General features: G+C 42.9%; 1 protein-coding gene across 1 annotated transcript in view; it reads right to left on the bottom strand.

Moving 5' to 3' along the window:
* Nucleotides 1-15,774, bottom strand: part of PPP1R3A (protein phosphatase 1 regulatory subunit 3A) — a 40,790-nt gene extending 25,016 nt beyond the window's left edge. Inside the window, exon 1 of the mRNA XM_066633679.1 lies at nucleotides 14,966-15,774. Within this exon, the coding sequence (XP_066489776.1) occupies nucleotides 14,966-15,774 (809 nt within the window). The remainder of the gene's footprint in view (nucleotides 1-14,965) is intronic.
* Between the last annotated feature and the right edge of the window lie 901 nt (nucleotides 15,775-16,675).

The following is a 16,675-nucleotide window of genomic DNA, read 5'->3' as shown; positions in this document are numbered from 1 at the left end:
GCTTATGTAGACTGCCTTGAGTCTATGAGACTGAAGCCTACAATAATAATAATAATGGCTGGCAACCTTCAGTCTCGAAAGACTATGGTATAAGCCTACAGCACCCAGGATTCCCAGGCAGTCTCCCATCCAAGTACTAACCAGGCCTGACCCTGCTTAGCTTCCAAGATCAGATGAGATCAGGCATGTGCAGTTGCTGTTGAACAAATCTTCAAGAAAGGGAGTATATAAACATGGTAATAAATATCTTGATAGGTATTGCCTCCTTAGCAAGAGGAGCTAGCAAACCTAGGAAGACCACTACTCAATTCTGTAGCACACAGAATAACACACAGGATACTGCCCAAATAATTCACACAATTATCCAGTCTATGAAGGTTTCAAATTAAGCATGCTCACCAAGGCTGGTGTAACAGAAGAAGCACGCCACAAAAATCAGTAAGGCTACTTTCTTCTTTGTGTACCAATGCTGGAATTTGCTTTCACAAGCCCAGGAAAGAAAGTGATGTAAAAATGAAACCCAGTTCATTTAAACAATGAACTCAGATTTTTATTTTTAAAATTTGACTGAGCGGGGAAAGGTATAATGGTTGAACTTCAAATAAAATATTATTGTGGAAAGCTGCAGTGTTGAATCCTGTTCTTGTGACACTGGGCAAGAAGAAGCCTTATTGCTGACACATGAGGCCAGAATCCTTGCTCTCGTTAAGAGCTATTGCCTAGTTGGAGAATACCAAGGCACTTAAGTGAAGTGATGGCAGGCAAAATATTCAAGCTATATGGCAGTCAAATGAAAAAGAGTTACAACCTGTCCTTGATTTCTCCTTGGAAGATCATATTAAAAAAAACACCTCTGCTCAGCCAGTCTTAGTATACCGACTCAGGCACTGCTCAGCACTGAAAGCTTTGACAGGTATCTCTGCTTTTACTTTAAAACAAGGATTATTAAGGGGGGGGTAGCCATACCCCTTAGGCATATGGAAACCAAATGAAGGGGGTATGGGACTCAATCTCTGAACAATAAAAAATTGTTAGATTCAATTAACTGCTGCATTAACTGTTAGTTGCAGTTCATGTTTTATAAATACACAGTCATGCTGTGACTGGTGGAATCTGACTTTCAAGCATGCTAATTGGTGACTTGATCATAATCTCCAGAAGCTCAGATTTCATTAAAAAGAAAGAGAGTAGCCTTCATGGGCTTGCAGAAAAGTTTGGAACTCATTCGTAGAATCTGATAAATTCTAAAGAGTGTCCACACAGGGTGTGAAAAAAGCTTCCAATGGCCGGTGGGTTTTTATATTCAAAAAATATTTGTGAAACATTAGTATGAGCCACAGTATACAAAAAAAAAAAGTTACTCACAGCTAACTTTAAGTTACACATTTACCTGGGAGTACATCTCATTGACCTCAATAGAGCTTAATTCTGAATAGACTTACATAGGATTGTTCTATTAGTCTCAATTTCAACAGAATTTAGGGCCCAATCCTATCTAACTTTCCAGTGTTGATGCAGCTGCAATGCAGCCCCAAGGTAAGGGAAAAAAACATTCCCTTACCTTGAGGAAACCTCCATGACTGCCCTTCCACCACAGGATGCAGTGCATGCCCCACTGGCACAGCTGCATCAGTGCTGAAAAGGATTGGGCCCTTTGTCACTACTAACTTTCTTTGAGTATGATCCATTGCAAGTAAAATGATAGCTGACAAAATCCCATGATTCAACATACTGTATATCCCTGAATAAGCCTGCCAGTTCTGAATTTGCCTATTTCATACAGCAGGTTGTTCCCAGCCCCAGAATATAATGTCCAATATTTTGAACATTGAGGGCCCAATCCTATCCAACTTTCCAGCACTGGTGCAGCCACAATACAGCACCAAGGTAAAGGAACAAATGTTCCATACCTTAAGGAGGTCTTTGTGACTACCTCCCCAACACAGGAAGTAGTGCACACCCATAGGTACAGCAGCACAGGCACGGAAAAATTGGATAGGATTGGGCTCTCAGACTCCAATCATATGCACAATTATTTACAAATGAGGGCTATGTCTCCAGTGTAGGATCAGGCTGCATGATAGCTAATGAATGAAGCCATTACATGCAAGATTTCATAACCTTATTTAGATTGTGAGCCCTTTTAGGAAGGGGAACCATTTAATTATTTGATTTTGTCTGCAAACCACTTTGTAATTTTTTTTTATTAAAAAGTGGTATATAAATACTAATAATAATTATAATAATAATACATAGCAACATTGCTATTATGTATGGTTGGCCTCATTTCCCCATCTGATTGCTATCAATTTTTGCAGCTGTGAAAAGATAACATTTTATTTAGTATATATAAAAAGAGAGGTCTAAAAATGCATCACAAGCTACAGTGCAATACACACTTTCCTGGGAGTAAGTCTCACTGAATTTAATGGGACTTACTTCTGAGAAGACATGCCATTCAATTCTGATTCCTGCAGAAAAGTGTTTGGTTTTTTTTCAAACAATGTTGAAAGTTCTTTTTTCTTCAATATAATCAGGGTCCAACATTACTTTCCTTAACTCACTTTATGCCACCATTACAGGTCCTCAGTGCATGCAGTGCATTCCATTGATCCCATTTACAGGCTTGGTATGTACATCTGTTCAGATTTGAGAAACTACTGATATAGGACACAGGGAAGACTATGGACATTATCCCACCTGTTGATTATACTTCAGGGTTTCCAGCCCTATAAACACAACTTCTACATCTTTGTGTGACAGTCATGGAAATACTGGAAGCACTTTTCATCTGGTGGCTAAGACGCAGCTGCTTTACACTCAGCACAGCATGGTTGAACACTCCAATTTACTCCGGAGGATTCATTTGGATTCAAATGGATTTGGATTCAAAGGATTCAAACTCTGGCCCTTGATTTCTAGCCTGGGAACAGAGTGAAGAGTGAACAGAGTGAAGAGAAATGAACAGAGTGAAGAGAAATACTGCAGTGCAGTGGTTCTCAAACCTTTTAGTGCTGGGAGCCACTTTTCAGAAAGACAGTACAGACCCACAGGAAGTGATGTCATGACTGCAAGTGACATCATCAAGTAGGAAAATTGTTAACACCTCGTATGAAAAAATCAAATCAATTAAGTAAATTAAAAGTTTGCAATAAGTTTAAAAATTTATTTAAAACAAAGAATTACCCTCCTAACCCTCCCAAGCAGGTGCTGATCTGTTTAAAAAATAAATTCCCCAAATATCCCAAAAGCTGCAATTCTATATACACTTATACTATCATAGTTAAAAGTACATACATAGTAGCCTGTTAAAAGTACGGATCTGTAACATTTCCCAAATGTAGTCACATACTATGGTAACATCAAGTCTAATATATTAAAAATAAAATACACATTGAAATATATGGGGACTTATCTGAAATTGGCTCATGACCCACCTAGTGGGTTCTGACCCACAGTTTGAGAAACACTGCTGTAGTGCATTGTAGTGACTGATCAAGCCCTCCTAAATTGAGCAAGCATAGAGTCACGCCTTACTCCAGCCTACCCTTCAGCCTGCTTATGCATCTTCCCAGATCATTTTATTGAATATTTCCAGAGATACAGGACACTTTCTTAGTAACCTAATAGCTCCAAAAGTTGGGGCTACAGAATCTGTAGAGAAGGGCAAGAATTTTTAACCCCACAAGGATTTCATATTGCAACTTGTTCCCCAACCTCTACAAGCCTGTAGAGCAGTGTTTCTCAGACTGTGGGTCGGGACCCACTAGGTGGATCGTCAACCAAATTCTGGTGGGTCTGCCGGCATTCCTGGAGATGGGGCAAAACGCCAAGAGTTGCAGCCTCCTGAATGACATCGTAAAATGGCCCTTCCCCCTAGCCTACAGAGCCAGGAACACCTTTTTGAAAAAATGCATTATTCATGAGTTCTATATTAGTGTTTTGTATATTTAACAGGTTAATCCCTGCCTATCACCTGCTTCTCACCTCTTCACTCTTTCCCATCCCGGACATTGACTGAGATGCTGTGATATCATGGAAATGTTTGGAAGCATTCTAAAAGCATAGACAGGGCAGTAATTGACTGATGGTGCAGAGCTTTTCTGAAGACAGTGAAAAGCTAGATTTAAAATCTTGTAACGCTAAGAAATAGCAAGCCAGTGCACCGGCAAGGTGTCTTTGGGGGCTGGATGACTATGGGCCATGGAATCATGGGAGCAGAGAATTCATGTGATGGGTGGTTGAAGATCACAAAAAGGGAAAAACAATATATTTTGACAGATTTTTTTTTTCTAGTAGAAGTGTCCAGACATTCAAGATATTCCCAGGCTGGCCAAAAAGCACTGTGAATCTTTTAGCAGTAGCTGTTAGTTCAGTGTCAAGCATAACTAGAGATGATCTGAGAACAGCAGGAGAGTTGTTTTCTCAGTTGTCACCCTTTAAATGCAAGCCTGCCCCTCGCAGTAGCCGGGAACAGCTGCTCTGCTGGTAAACACCACACCACACACATCATCACTTCCTAATAATAGCAAAAGGCTTTAGCCAAAGATACCGGCTAATGGCACTGTGCTCTAGCTATGGAGGGCTTGCCACAACAATCCTCAACTGCGCAGTGAAACACACCTTTCTGAACTCTGTGCCAAGGCAAATGTGATCTAAAATGTGATATTGTGTAAAATGTATAAAAATGTGATAGATAGATAGATAGATAGATAGATAGATAGATAGATAGATAGATAGATAGATAGATAGATAGATAGATAGATAGATAGATAGAACTGCCTCACAGTTCTAAACATCTGGGCAAACATATGGACTAGAAACAAGTTTATGACAGACAGACAGACAGACAGACAGACAGACAGACAGATAGATAGATAGATAGATAGATAGATAGATAGATAGATAGATAGATAGATAGATAGATAGATAGATAGATAAACCTTCTTTTCTGCAGGAAAGAGCAGATCAGCCAAATCTTAGCACTGTCAATTTCAGGCTCTGCCAAGATGTACTTACAAAGAATGAATATAGATAGGCTTGCATAGCTCCAACTGGTCCATAATCAGGTTGAGCAATTTATTGTTGGGATCTGAATTCAGGAGCTTGTAACTCCAGTTCTATATCTGCACTGGCACCCAATGTATTTCAGGGTTAGGTTGAGGTGTTGGTTTTGACCTTTAACATGCTAAATGGCTCAGGACCAGGTTGTCTGGGGGAGCTCCTCCCATACAAACCTGCCTGCACAGTTTGTTCTTCATTTAAGGCTCTGCATTCTACCCAACTCCATGGAAGCTTTGACTAGGGGTGATGTAAGATGGTGCCTTTTCCTCCACCCACCCCCCCAGATTGTACAACTCTTGCACCATAGAAGCTCACTTGGCCCCCTCACTGGTGGTGTTTTGGTACCCAAGAAGTTTTTTTTTTTAATTTCTTCAGTCATTTCAGTTATTTGATTGTCCCCCAGCTAAATTGGTTTATGTTTCTCTGCTTCTCTGCTGTTCATTGTTCTGTTTTAATTATTATTTATTTATTTGCAAACTCATATCCTGCTTTATCTCCCTAGTGGGCATTCAAAACCGATTACAACAGGTTAACATAAACATTAACATTCTCTTTTTTTAAAAAAAAAAAAAAAAAAAGTACACAATCTAAAAATCTCATTAAAAGCCAGGAGCAAAAAGCAGAAAACCAGCAGGAAAACGCTAAAAAAGAACAAGCCAATTAAACTAATACATAAAAACATTAAATATCTGTATTAAAAAAGCCCAAAACTCAGAAGGCAAGCGTAAAAAGAAATGTCTTTAAGTCCCACCAGAAAGCCTCTAAGAAAGTCCTTACTCCTTGTTGCTGCCCCTCCCACCTCCATAGACGGCAGCACCCATAAAAGGGCCCTTTCTGATGACTGGAGAGGACAAGCTAGATTATATGGAAGAAGGCGGTCTCTCAAATATCCTGGCTCAAAGCCGTATAGGGCTTTAAAGGTCAAAACCAGCAGCTTGAATTGGGCCCGGAAATGAATGAACGGAAGTTTATTATGAAGCTATTGTAATCATTTTAATTGTTTCACTGGTTTGTGTGTGTACGTGTTTTATTTTGTTGTTTGAGATCCACAGGGGTGGGGGTGGGGGGTGAAAATTCCTAAATAAATTTTCAAAGCACTCATTCTGCTTTCTGCATACTGTGTTCAAACACCAGTATTTGAGATATTATAAAATTATATATTTGGGGGGGGGGGAGAGGCAAGGAATAGAAAGATGGCAGGCTGGGGACCTTGAGCAAGGAAAGCATTCATACAGGATGCAGAGGCTCCAGTGGCATAGCTAGAGGGGGTGCAAAGCACTAAGTTTTGCAGGGAGCCTCAGCGCGGCATCCAAGAGACCCCTCCCCCTTCGGAGTCATTCTGGGCAATGGGAGCAAAACGGAGGCTACACCATTGAGAGGCTTCACACCCAGAATCACCAAGAACAGATTCAAAGATTTAGCTAAAGTTTCTGAGACAGCCCTAATGGGAGTTTACACATTAGAATACATGCAGGGAATCTTATGCTGCATGCATTCCCAATTCTAAATCTTCCTGTATGTGTAAAAAAGCATGACACAGATAACGCCATTTTTAAAGCCTTCTCCCCAGTGTCCTACTTTTTTAACTGCAGGCAAATTTTAATGTGAGATCAATGGACTCATCTCACTGATCTCAGCAAAAGGAAAGAATGTGCTTTCCTTAGTATTATGAACAATATTGGGTTGCTTTCAAATATTGAAGGGCCCAATTCAATACTTATGGTCTGTTGGCAGTGCTCCTCTTCTGCTGGCAAAAGCAGTGCATTACTCAGCTCATTGTTGGGGATGCTGGTAGGAAGGTTAGAGCCTTACTGCCCATTTCGTCTCTCCCGTTGCTTGCCGGGGCAGGTAAGTCAGCAGGAGAAGTGGAAAGGGGTGGGCAGAACAAGGGTGGGGAGGGGCAAAACTGGATGGGGTGGGGGAGAGGCAGATCAGGTCTGGGAAGTGAGCAGGTTCGGCGGCAGCAGCACCTAAAACCCTTTCCCAGACCCAATTCTGCAGTGTGGTTCTACATGGACCTGCTCCAGCTATTCAGCTAGCCCAGATCCAAGCAGATTTCCCTTGCACATGGAGGTTTACTCTCAATGAATGATTGCGCATGGAGACTTACCCCTGGGTAAGGGAACGATTATTCCTGGACTTCCTGAACTTTCCCACCTACCTCCCCCCCACTGCAGAATGCAGTGGTAGCCATTTTGGTGCTGTGTCAGCACAAGGGGGGAGAATAAGATTGGACTCTGAGTCCATCACATTTGTTCTTACATAATACAACTCAGTGATATCTGTAGCTTGTACCTTTGCTAAAAATTTGGATAAGCAAGAAGGCGTTTAAAGATATTGCCTCACAGTTCTAAATGTCTGGGCAAACATGGACTAGAAACAAGTTTATGATTGATTGATTGATTGATTGATTGATTGATTGATTGATTGATTGATTGATTGATTGATCAAAATCCCTCATCACAGTTCAGATTTCCATGCTAAACTCTGCACACACAAAATTGCAGAAAGCCACAGACACTATCAGATGCAAACACGGGCCATAGCTCCTTGTACTAGGAGTGTATAACTTCAGAATTATGACTATCCGCTTTTCATTTACAATCAACCTGTGATGGAATGGATCTGGTAACCTACTACCAGAAAAAAAATCTCTCCCTTTTTTCAAAATCTTTTTTCCTTCAGAAATATTTCAGATGTATCTACTTGGACCCCAAAGAAGCATCCATGCTCTGAAACAGCATGGATGAAGAACATGTCAGCATGTGTCATTCATTAAAAGTAAATTGCAAAATCACGGCCAATGAATAACCGAAAATTTATTACTGTGATCTGGGAATTTCCTCCCACTTTCATGGGGCTCTGAATGATATTGCAGAAGATCTGGTAAAGACAGGGTGGAAGACTGTGCTACATTCTTTACAGCTCACAGGTTCCATATAGGTAATATAGATAAGTATTTCCACTGCAGGGAAGTTACAAACAGCACCACAGGCTTGCTGTGTCTCTTGGGCTGAAGATGAGCACATCCCAATCTCTTAGGACTGCCCCAGTCACTTGTGCCACCACTCCTTGTTTCCTCGTGAGAGGGAATTGCAGCATACGTTTTCCTCACCTCTCTGAGACATCCTACCAGTCTGAAAGTCCTTAAGAAAACCTCCATGACTGGTGGAGATCATGGTTGTGTTAACCATTTCCCTTCCTTTGTTCTCCTCCTTTGCCATGACTTAGCCACTTCGGGAGGGTCAGCTTAGCCTAACACTTTCCAGGCAAACACTTTCCGTGTCGTCTGGGCCAACCAATTTACTTCCCAGTTTCTGACTGTTGGCATCCTGTCAGCATCTATGGCCGATGTCACTTCCAGGTGTCATCAGTCACTCTGACAGCACAATCCTAACTCGCCGTTCCACTGGTGCAGCATGTGCTCCGCTGGCCTAGAGTGTAGCAAAAGTGTCATAAAGTGTTGCAACTACTCTAGAGTCAGCAGTGATGGTGCAAAGGACTGAGCTGCGCTGAATCCAGCCCCAGATCTGCCAATGGAGGCATGTTTCGCACCAAGTGGTGCAGGGGCAGGGGAGGGTTTCAAAAAGGCATTCCGGATATGGGGAGGGGGCAATTTTGGATGAGCAAGGGCAGAACAGGGGGTGAGACAGGCCCAGGAAAAATCAGGATTGGTGGAGCCAGCCTCCACCATATCCTATCCCCCATCCCAGACCTGTCCGCCTTGCACAGGGCTGCTCAGACTTCTGCCAGCTAAACAGCTGGCAGATATCCAAGAAGCCCCATAGGGCAGGCTGGGACATTACTTGGCGTAAGGAGAAAAATATCCCCTTACCCCAAGGAGACCTTCAGCCAGCTCTTAACCCTCACTGAAGACTTGCAATTTACCACCTGGGAAACCCCTTCCAAATCAATGTTCTGGCTGAGTTACTGAAAACAAGAAAGCTCATTAAAAATGCCCAGCTAATAAGCTGGCCCCTCAGTCTGCTTCTTGAAGGCAAATCCCATTGATTCTAAAAGTTTATGGCAGGGGTGCCCAAACCCCGGCCTTGGGGCCACTTGCGGCCCTCGAGGCCTCTCAATGCAGCCCTCAGGGAGCCCCCAGTCTCCAATGAGCCTCTGGCCCTCCAGAGATTTGTTGGAGCCCACACTGGCCCGATGCAACTGCTCTCAGAGTGAGGGCGATTGTTTGACCTCTCACGTGAGCTGTGGGATGAGGGCTCCCTCCACTGCTTGCTGTTTCACATCTGTGATACAGTAGCAGCAGCAAAGGAAAGGCCAGCCTTGCTTTGTGCAAGGCCTTTCATAGGCCTTGAGCTATTGCAAGACCTTCATTCATTCATATAAGTTCATCTTTAATATATTTATGTAAACTTATGCAAATTTATTCAAATTTTAAATGTAAATTAATTCTTCCCCCCCGGCCCCCGACACAGTGTCAGAGAGATGATGTGGCCCTCCTGCCAAAAACTTTGGACACCCCTGGTTTATGGCAATGCTGCAGTGGTAAATTTTGACTTGCAGGAGCTCATCCTGAGTCCTCTCTAGCCACACGAAACTGAGCCTAGATAACAAAAAATTCAGAGTTCAATGTCTTTCCTTCGTGTTTTCTTCTCCTGCCACTTATGCCTACTTTGAAACTTATTCTACTTCATTTAAAAATTAAACTCACTTCATCCCAAATGCTTGGCATGAATTGCAATAGTTTTAAAACAAATCTATAAATTGGAATTAAAACAATCCCAAATAAATATAAAAAATATAGTAGTGCACTAGCCTATGTATGTTTATCAGAAATATGTCCCAAGGGGTTCAATAGGACTTCCTCCCAAGTCAATTTGCATATGATTGTAGCCTAAATATAACATGAGATATATATTTTTTCTCAAGTAGCTGGGCAAGATAATGGTCTAGCCCTAGACCACTGTTTCTCAAACTGTGGGTCGGGACCCACTAGATGGGTCGAGAGCCAATTTCAGGTAGGTCCCTATTCATTTCAATATTTTATTTTTAGTATATCAGACTTGATGCCAACACATTATGTGACTGCATTTGGGGAGATCTGTACTTTTAACATGCTACTATGTATATGCTTTTTATGTGATAGTCAATGGGGCTTGCTCCTGGGTAAGTGTGGGTAGGATTGCAGCCTAACATTGTTCAAAATTTGTCCTGCTTCATGATGTCACTTCTGGGCATGACATCTCTTCCAGGTTGATGACATCACTTCCAATGGGTCCCAACAGGTTGTCATTCTAAAAAGTGGGTCCTGGGCTAAAAAGTTTGAGAACCTCTGGCCTAGACCAAGGGTGTCAAACATAAGGCCATGGGCCATATATGATCCACGGAAGTTCTTTATCCAGTTCACATGATAATTAGGCTCTCCTAGCACTGCAATCAGTGGGCCTCAGCTGTTGAGCTGCAAAATGATATCTCAGCAGAAGCTGCATCACTGAAAGGGCAGTGCTAGGAGATCCTAATTATCATGAGGGCTGCCCTTTCAGCATTGTTGCTTCTTCGAAGATGTCACTGCCAAAAGGGCAACCCACATGATAACTGAGTTATCCCAGAGCCATTATTTTCTCAGTGCTGCTATGGTCGAGGCACTGGAAGGCAAAAACAGGAGGAGGCCTCAGAATAAAATGCGTTGGACATCACTGGCCTAGACACTGACATGTGTCCCTTGGCAAATTTCTCATTTTACCTCCTGTTCAGTCTTATGCTGCTTCTCAGCTAATGGCCTTTGAAATAATGTCAGGGGCAGCACCTAAGTGCTCTTGCTGATGATATCACAGCTCCTGCTGGAGGAGATGTCTTGGAACACCACTCTCCCCCCAAAATACACCCCTGGTTCACCACCCACAAACAGTGGGTGTATTCTGGCAGCCAGTACCTACACAATCTGTATCGAGAGGGACCCATGGTCTCTCTAGCTGAGATGTCACAGAGGTAGAGTAAGATGCCTGATTGCTTACCTAAAGAGACATCTCTCAGAGTTTTAATTTTGAGGCCTATGAATTACTTCTGCGAAATTGTTGCCTGTGCAGCCATGGGCTTTCAAATGACACCTTGCAGGTGCAAATCAGTTGAGGCTCTGGAGAGATTTGTTAAAAATGGAGAAGCAAAGAACACCTGCTGGGCATGTCTGTAACAATATGCCATTTTCTACAAAGTACCAGCGCTCGGTCCCACCTCTCGCTTCAAAATATCTATAAATATGATGTCATTGGGCAGTTAAGAGATTGTAAATTGGAGAAAAAAAACATGGTATGAATTATGCAAGGTGATAGATATCCAGCTTAGATTGGCAGTGAAGTGTTTCATGTTATGGAAAACTCTGGAGAATTTGGCTAAGCATAAAATCCTAGATCAGTGGTTCTTAAACTTTTAGCACCAGGACCCACTTTTTAGAATGAGAATCTGTCAGGACCCACCGGAAGTGATGTCATGACCGGAAGTGGCACCATCAAGCAGGAAGATTTTTAACAATCCTAGGCTGCAGTCCTTCACACACTTATCCAGGAGTAAGTCCCATTTACTATCATTGTTAAAAGCATATACAGAGTAGCCTGTTAAAAGTACAAATCTGTAACATTTCACCAAATGCAGTCACATACCATGGTAGCATCAAGACTACCATATTAAAAATAAAACATGGAAATGAATGGGGACCCACCTGAAATTGGCTCACAACCCACAGTTTGAGAAACTGTTTTAGGACACAATCCTAACCCACTTTCCAGCACTGACATAAGGGCAATGCAGCTCTGAGGTAAGGGAACAAACATTCCCTTACTTTGAGGAGGCCTCCGTGAGTGACACCCAACTGCAGGATGCAGCACATACCCCACTGGCACTGCTATGTCAGTGCTGGAAAGTTGGTTAGGATTTGGGCCTTAGATGTTTCCATATTCAAGCCATATGCTTAGAAGAATGAAGGCAGGGCTGTTACTGTTGCAATGCATGGTGAAGTTTAGGGCAGTGGTTCCCAACCTTTATTTGGGATGCTACCCCCTTAAGGAGGGCAGTGAGCCAACCGGGGACCAATAGCTGCAGTTAATATGGCACTTCTGGGTTTTGCTGTTGTCTCCATCACCACCGAACATGGGTAAGTAAAAAGTGGCAGTGAAACCAAGAAGTGCCACACTAACAGTACCAAGGGGTCCCTGGTTGGCTTGCTACCCTCCTTAAAGGGGTAGCATACACACCTGCCCTGGAAGGTTGAAACCCCCAAGTTGGAAAACATTGGTTTAGGGGATTAAAAAAAAATGGTGATTTTTTTTTTTTTTTAAGATTAATAATCTTATTTGCATGCTAGGAGTTAACTAAAAAGCTTCTGGAGCAAGACTGAGAGAAAATAAGACTCAGGAGCAAGGAGGGCTCACCATCCCTCCCCTGTGTGCTTTTAAAAGAACCTTTAATGGCCCAATCCTAAACAGCCTTTATGCCTCTGGAATGAGTATTCTGGCAACATAAACCCCTTTATAGGTGTCATAAATGTGACCAAACCAGGAAAGGGGCCGGGTCTGCACAATGGTAGACAGCAGATGCCCACCAGCGCAAGTAAGCCCATGCAGGTGTTGGGAGGGAGGTGGTGAGAGGTGGAATGGGGCAGAGAGTGGGTGGAATGGGGAGGTGACAGGGGCAGAGAGGAAGGTGGATTGGACCCTGGAAGGCGGTGGGTTTGGCCCAACTAGACCCAGTGGTGTCCACCAAATCCTAACCCCCATCCTGGACTTGATCCACCTGCATGGCTCAGTGAGGACTTGCGCTAGCTATTGAGCTGGTGCAGGTCAGAGTTGACTCATAGCAGCTGCTGGGGCTTACCAACAAATGTTCATTTGCCCCAATGAGGCCACTAGAGACCAAAACTCCCCCACAGGATACAGCGGATGCCATGTTGACAATACTGCATCACTGCACTGAGAATTAGTTAGGATTGGGCTGTAAGTAAGGGCCAAATTACATGTTGCCCTAAACATTCAATTTAGCCCTGAGACAGACCCCCCCCCCCAAACTTTGCCTTATATATGAATTTTGCAAATGTGAAATAACAGAACTGCCATCACCACATCTAGTCTGGACCTTAGAGAGTTCCTTGGAGTTCATTAACTCTTTGAAAACTTAGACAGCTCTTTGACTGGGACACAAAAGTAACAGATCCATCCTCTCTTGGAGTCCATAGACTCATGAACAAGATATAAATCTTTCGTGGTTGTTGAACTGTCCCACTAGGGTCAAAATCGGTAGGTTGGCAGGTCTGGCTCCCTGAACTTAATTCAATGTATGCAAACCCTTCATGATCAAACACAGAGACCTAACAATGATGCCAAAAAGTTGATGTGTTAGTTTCACTGTTACAACCCAATCCTAACCTGCGCTGGTGCAGCCAGGCTGCACAGCCTACCCTCCATCCAGCATAGGTAAGGAGCAGGCTGGAGGTCTCCTCGGGGTAAGGGGCCTGTTACTTCCCCTTATGCAAAGTAACACTCCAGCCTGTCGGATGGAGCTACTCAGATCATCACCAGCAGATCCACACACCATAGCACCCCCGTGGTGGTGACCCTGGTGAGCCAGCCAGGCAGATGGCTGAAGGAGGTGGCTAGCAGGAATGGGGAGAGGAAGTACACCCCACTCCATTGCCTCCCCCAACTGTTGCCTCCCTTTGAATCAGCTGCTTTACCCTCCTAGACTCTGGACAACTGTCTAACATAACTCCTGAAATCCCAGCCCCAGTATAACACAGCATGCTTATGGGACTCCCAGCTAGAATACTTAGGAGCTCTTACCACCTGCAGTCCAGCCACCATCTAATGAGTATCCCTTCCCCTAGCTCCATTTCTCTGGGTACTCTCTTCATATTATTCCCTATGCAATGGCTACATTCTGCATAGTAAGTGCTCCTAAACATTCTAGCTGGAGGGGTGGAGAACTCCATGGGGATGCTGCTTTCAGTGACACATCTATGGCAAAGAAGTGAATGTGTGCTTCAGCTCACAGTGGACATCCTTCTGGTTACTCCCCATCATGTCTGTGAGGTGGTCTGAGGCACAGGAGGTTGCACGTAGCCTCTCCACACAAGAAGTACCTTTTTAAGCCCTCTTAGAAAGTGCAGGGAGGTGCTTGGGGAGGCATGCATGACTGAGCCTCAGGAGGCCATTTATTTCGCCTTGAGTTCACTTGGCACCCCCTCAAGGCATGATACCTGGGGCAATGTACCCCCCTGCCCCCCTTAGCTACACCACTGTATAGACCACCACTTTAGGCAGCTGGTTGGCAGGTCACTAACTCATCACTTCTCTCACTCCCTTCTCAGAGTGCTCTCCAGGCAAGTTAAGCAGTACTCTCTTCTATCAAATACCATAGACAATGTCTTAATAGCTTCACAACAAAAAAATTTATGATCTGTTGATAAATCTCATTTAGATTCATTCTTGGGATTATACAACCACCATCACAGCACCTGGATCTATCAGCTAAACTCTTACAATAACATGAAAAAAGACGTGCTAAAATCAAAATCTAAATACTCTCCACATCTTTAGAAACCATTTAATGAGCTGATTCACCTGCATATACTTACCAGTGTGGCTGTCATACCATTTTGATCATATTCAACTTGATGATATTCTCCCCCAGACTCATAAAGTTTCTTCACCGTTAATTTCTCTGAAGAATTCACTGTAATTACATGCATTTGATTTAAACCAGTATGGAAGCAGGGAAGCCCTTTTAATGGCCAAACCACAGGTGAGAGCGAGATTTGAAGAAAAAATAAACCACAGTGACAGAAATTGAAAACCTATTAGAAGTATCTGGTTCATCGAGGAGATGGGAAATTTCACATCTGAAAGGGGATTTTGTACTATAACAAGTAGGTAAAGGTAAGATAAGAACTCACCTGCTCTGTGTTGACTTTAGGCAGCCTTTTCTATGTTTATCTGTAACTTCTTCCTGATGTTGATTGTCCTCTACTGGTGGTGCAGTAATGGTTTCTTTTTTGTGGCAGATCAAAATGTAATTATGGTTGTCATTGTTGGCCCAAAATATTCCTGCAGATGTCTCATAGCGTATGCAAAATTCAACTTTAGCTCCATCTCTTTGATAAGGAGGAACCAATGAAATCTTGAACAAGAACTGGTCAGTCTCACCATCGCAAGAGTTAGGCACATAGTCTGCTAAGATGTCGTAGTAAGTCAGCCAGTTGTCCAAAGTCATCCGGACATAGACCAGCTTTTTGAAGGATACATTCAGAACACGAACTGTGCCCTTCATACATGTTATCCCTGGTAGGAATTCTACGGACTGCAGCCATACTTTCTGTGCACGCACTTTTTGAAGAAGCTCTTCTTGTGTGGCAGGGGGTGTAAACAGTGGAGTTAAGTAGAATTCCTCCACAGGCACAACTTCAGCTTCTAGGTCATCATCATCATTTGGTAACGGAGGTTGGACTTCCCAAGTATCAAACTCCTTAACAGATACGAGGTCAAACCCAAATGCATCAGCAAATGAAACTTTCCTTGCAATGGTAGATGGAACTTCTGGCTCCATTTCTTCCGAAGAATCTGAATTCCGTCTTCGGGGGCTTGGGGAGAAACGAGACTGAATGGTAACTTTGACATCTTCATCTTCGGAGAGAGAATCATTTAGAGGAGGAACTTCTAATAAGTTCTCCCTACTAATATGACCAGGTTCTTCAAAAGACTCCATTGGGTTCTCTGATATAAACCGAGAGAGACCCGTCTGACTAGTGGCAGCTGATATTTGAGACGCTGTGATTTGAAACAAGTATTAATATTACAGTTGACATTGCAAAAGGGACTCTGGGCTATAAATAGGGGCAATGGCTTGTGAACTATGTTACTCTGTTCTCCAAAGGCCTTCATTCTGATAGCATGACTGAAAACTTTCAGTTTGAAGGCTATACCTTCATTCAGCATACAGGTAAATGCTAACATCGGAGCTTTAATAACCAAATCATCATTAAACCAAGCACTCATGAAATGGTGGCTATTCATTCAGCAACTTCTGCAAACAGAAAACGTGGGGCAGAGAGCATGGATTCTCACACTGCACTATTTATTGTCCCTTGTTGTGTTCTCTATATTGCATGAGATATCTGCGACTGGGCTAAAATGCAATGAAGACAAGCTGTGCATTTGGCCTCCAATGCAGATGTAGATGCATTTGTTTTTATAGGAGAAATCCAGTCTCCACTCTCTATGAACCATGTCAATGTACATTCTTTTGCAGAGTGTACTGACAACAATAAACAGGGTAATACTGTAACTACCACCACCACCACCACTACTACTCCTCTAGTAGTAGCAGTAGTAGTAAGGAGTTTGATACTTGGGAAGTTCAACCTACGTTTCCTACGTTTCCATCAACCTACGATGATGATGACGACGACTTAGAAGCTGAAGTTGTGCCTGTGGAGGAATTTTACTTAAACTTTACTTTTTTACTTTAATTTTACTTAATTCCAGTGTTTACTACTACTACTACTACTACTACTACTACTACTACTGTAGTACTGTAATAGTAGTAGTAGTATTAAATACTTACTACTTACTGTTAGTAATTAGTAGTCGTAGTTACTAGTCACTAG

Source organism: Tiliqua scincoides, chromosome 7 (assembly GCF_035046505.1).
Source record: "Tiliqua scincoides isolate rTilSci1 chromosome 7, rTilSci1.hap2, whole genome shotgun sequence".
Taxonomy (NCBI): Eukaryota; Metazoa; Chordata; class Lepidosauria; order Squamata; family Scincidae; genus Tiliqua; species Tiliqua scincoides.
This window is presented reverse-complemented; position numbering and strand designations above follow the sequence as displayed.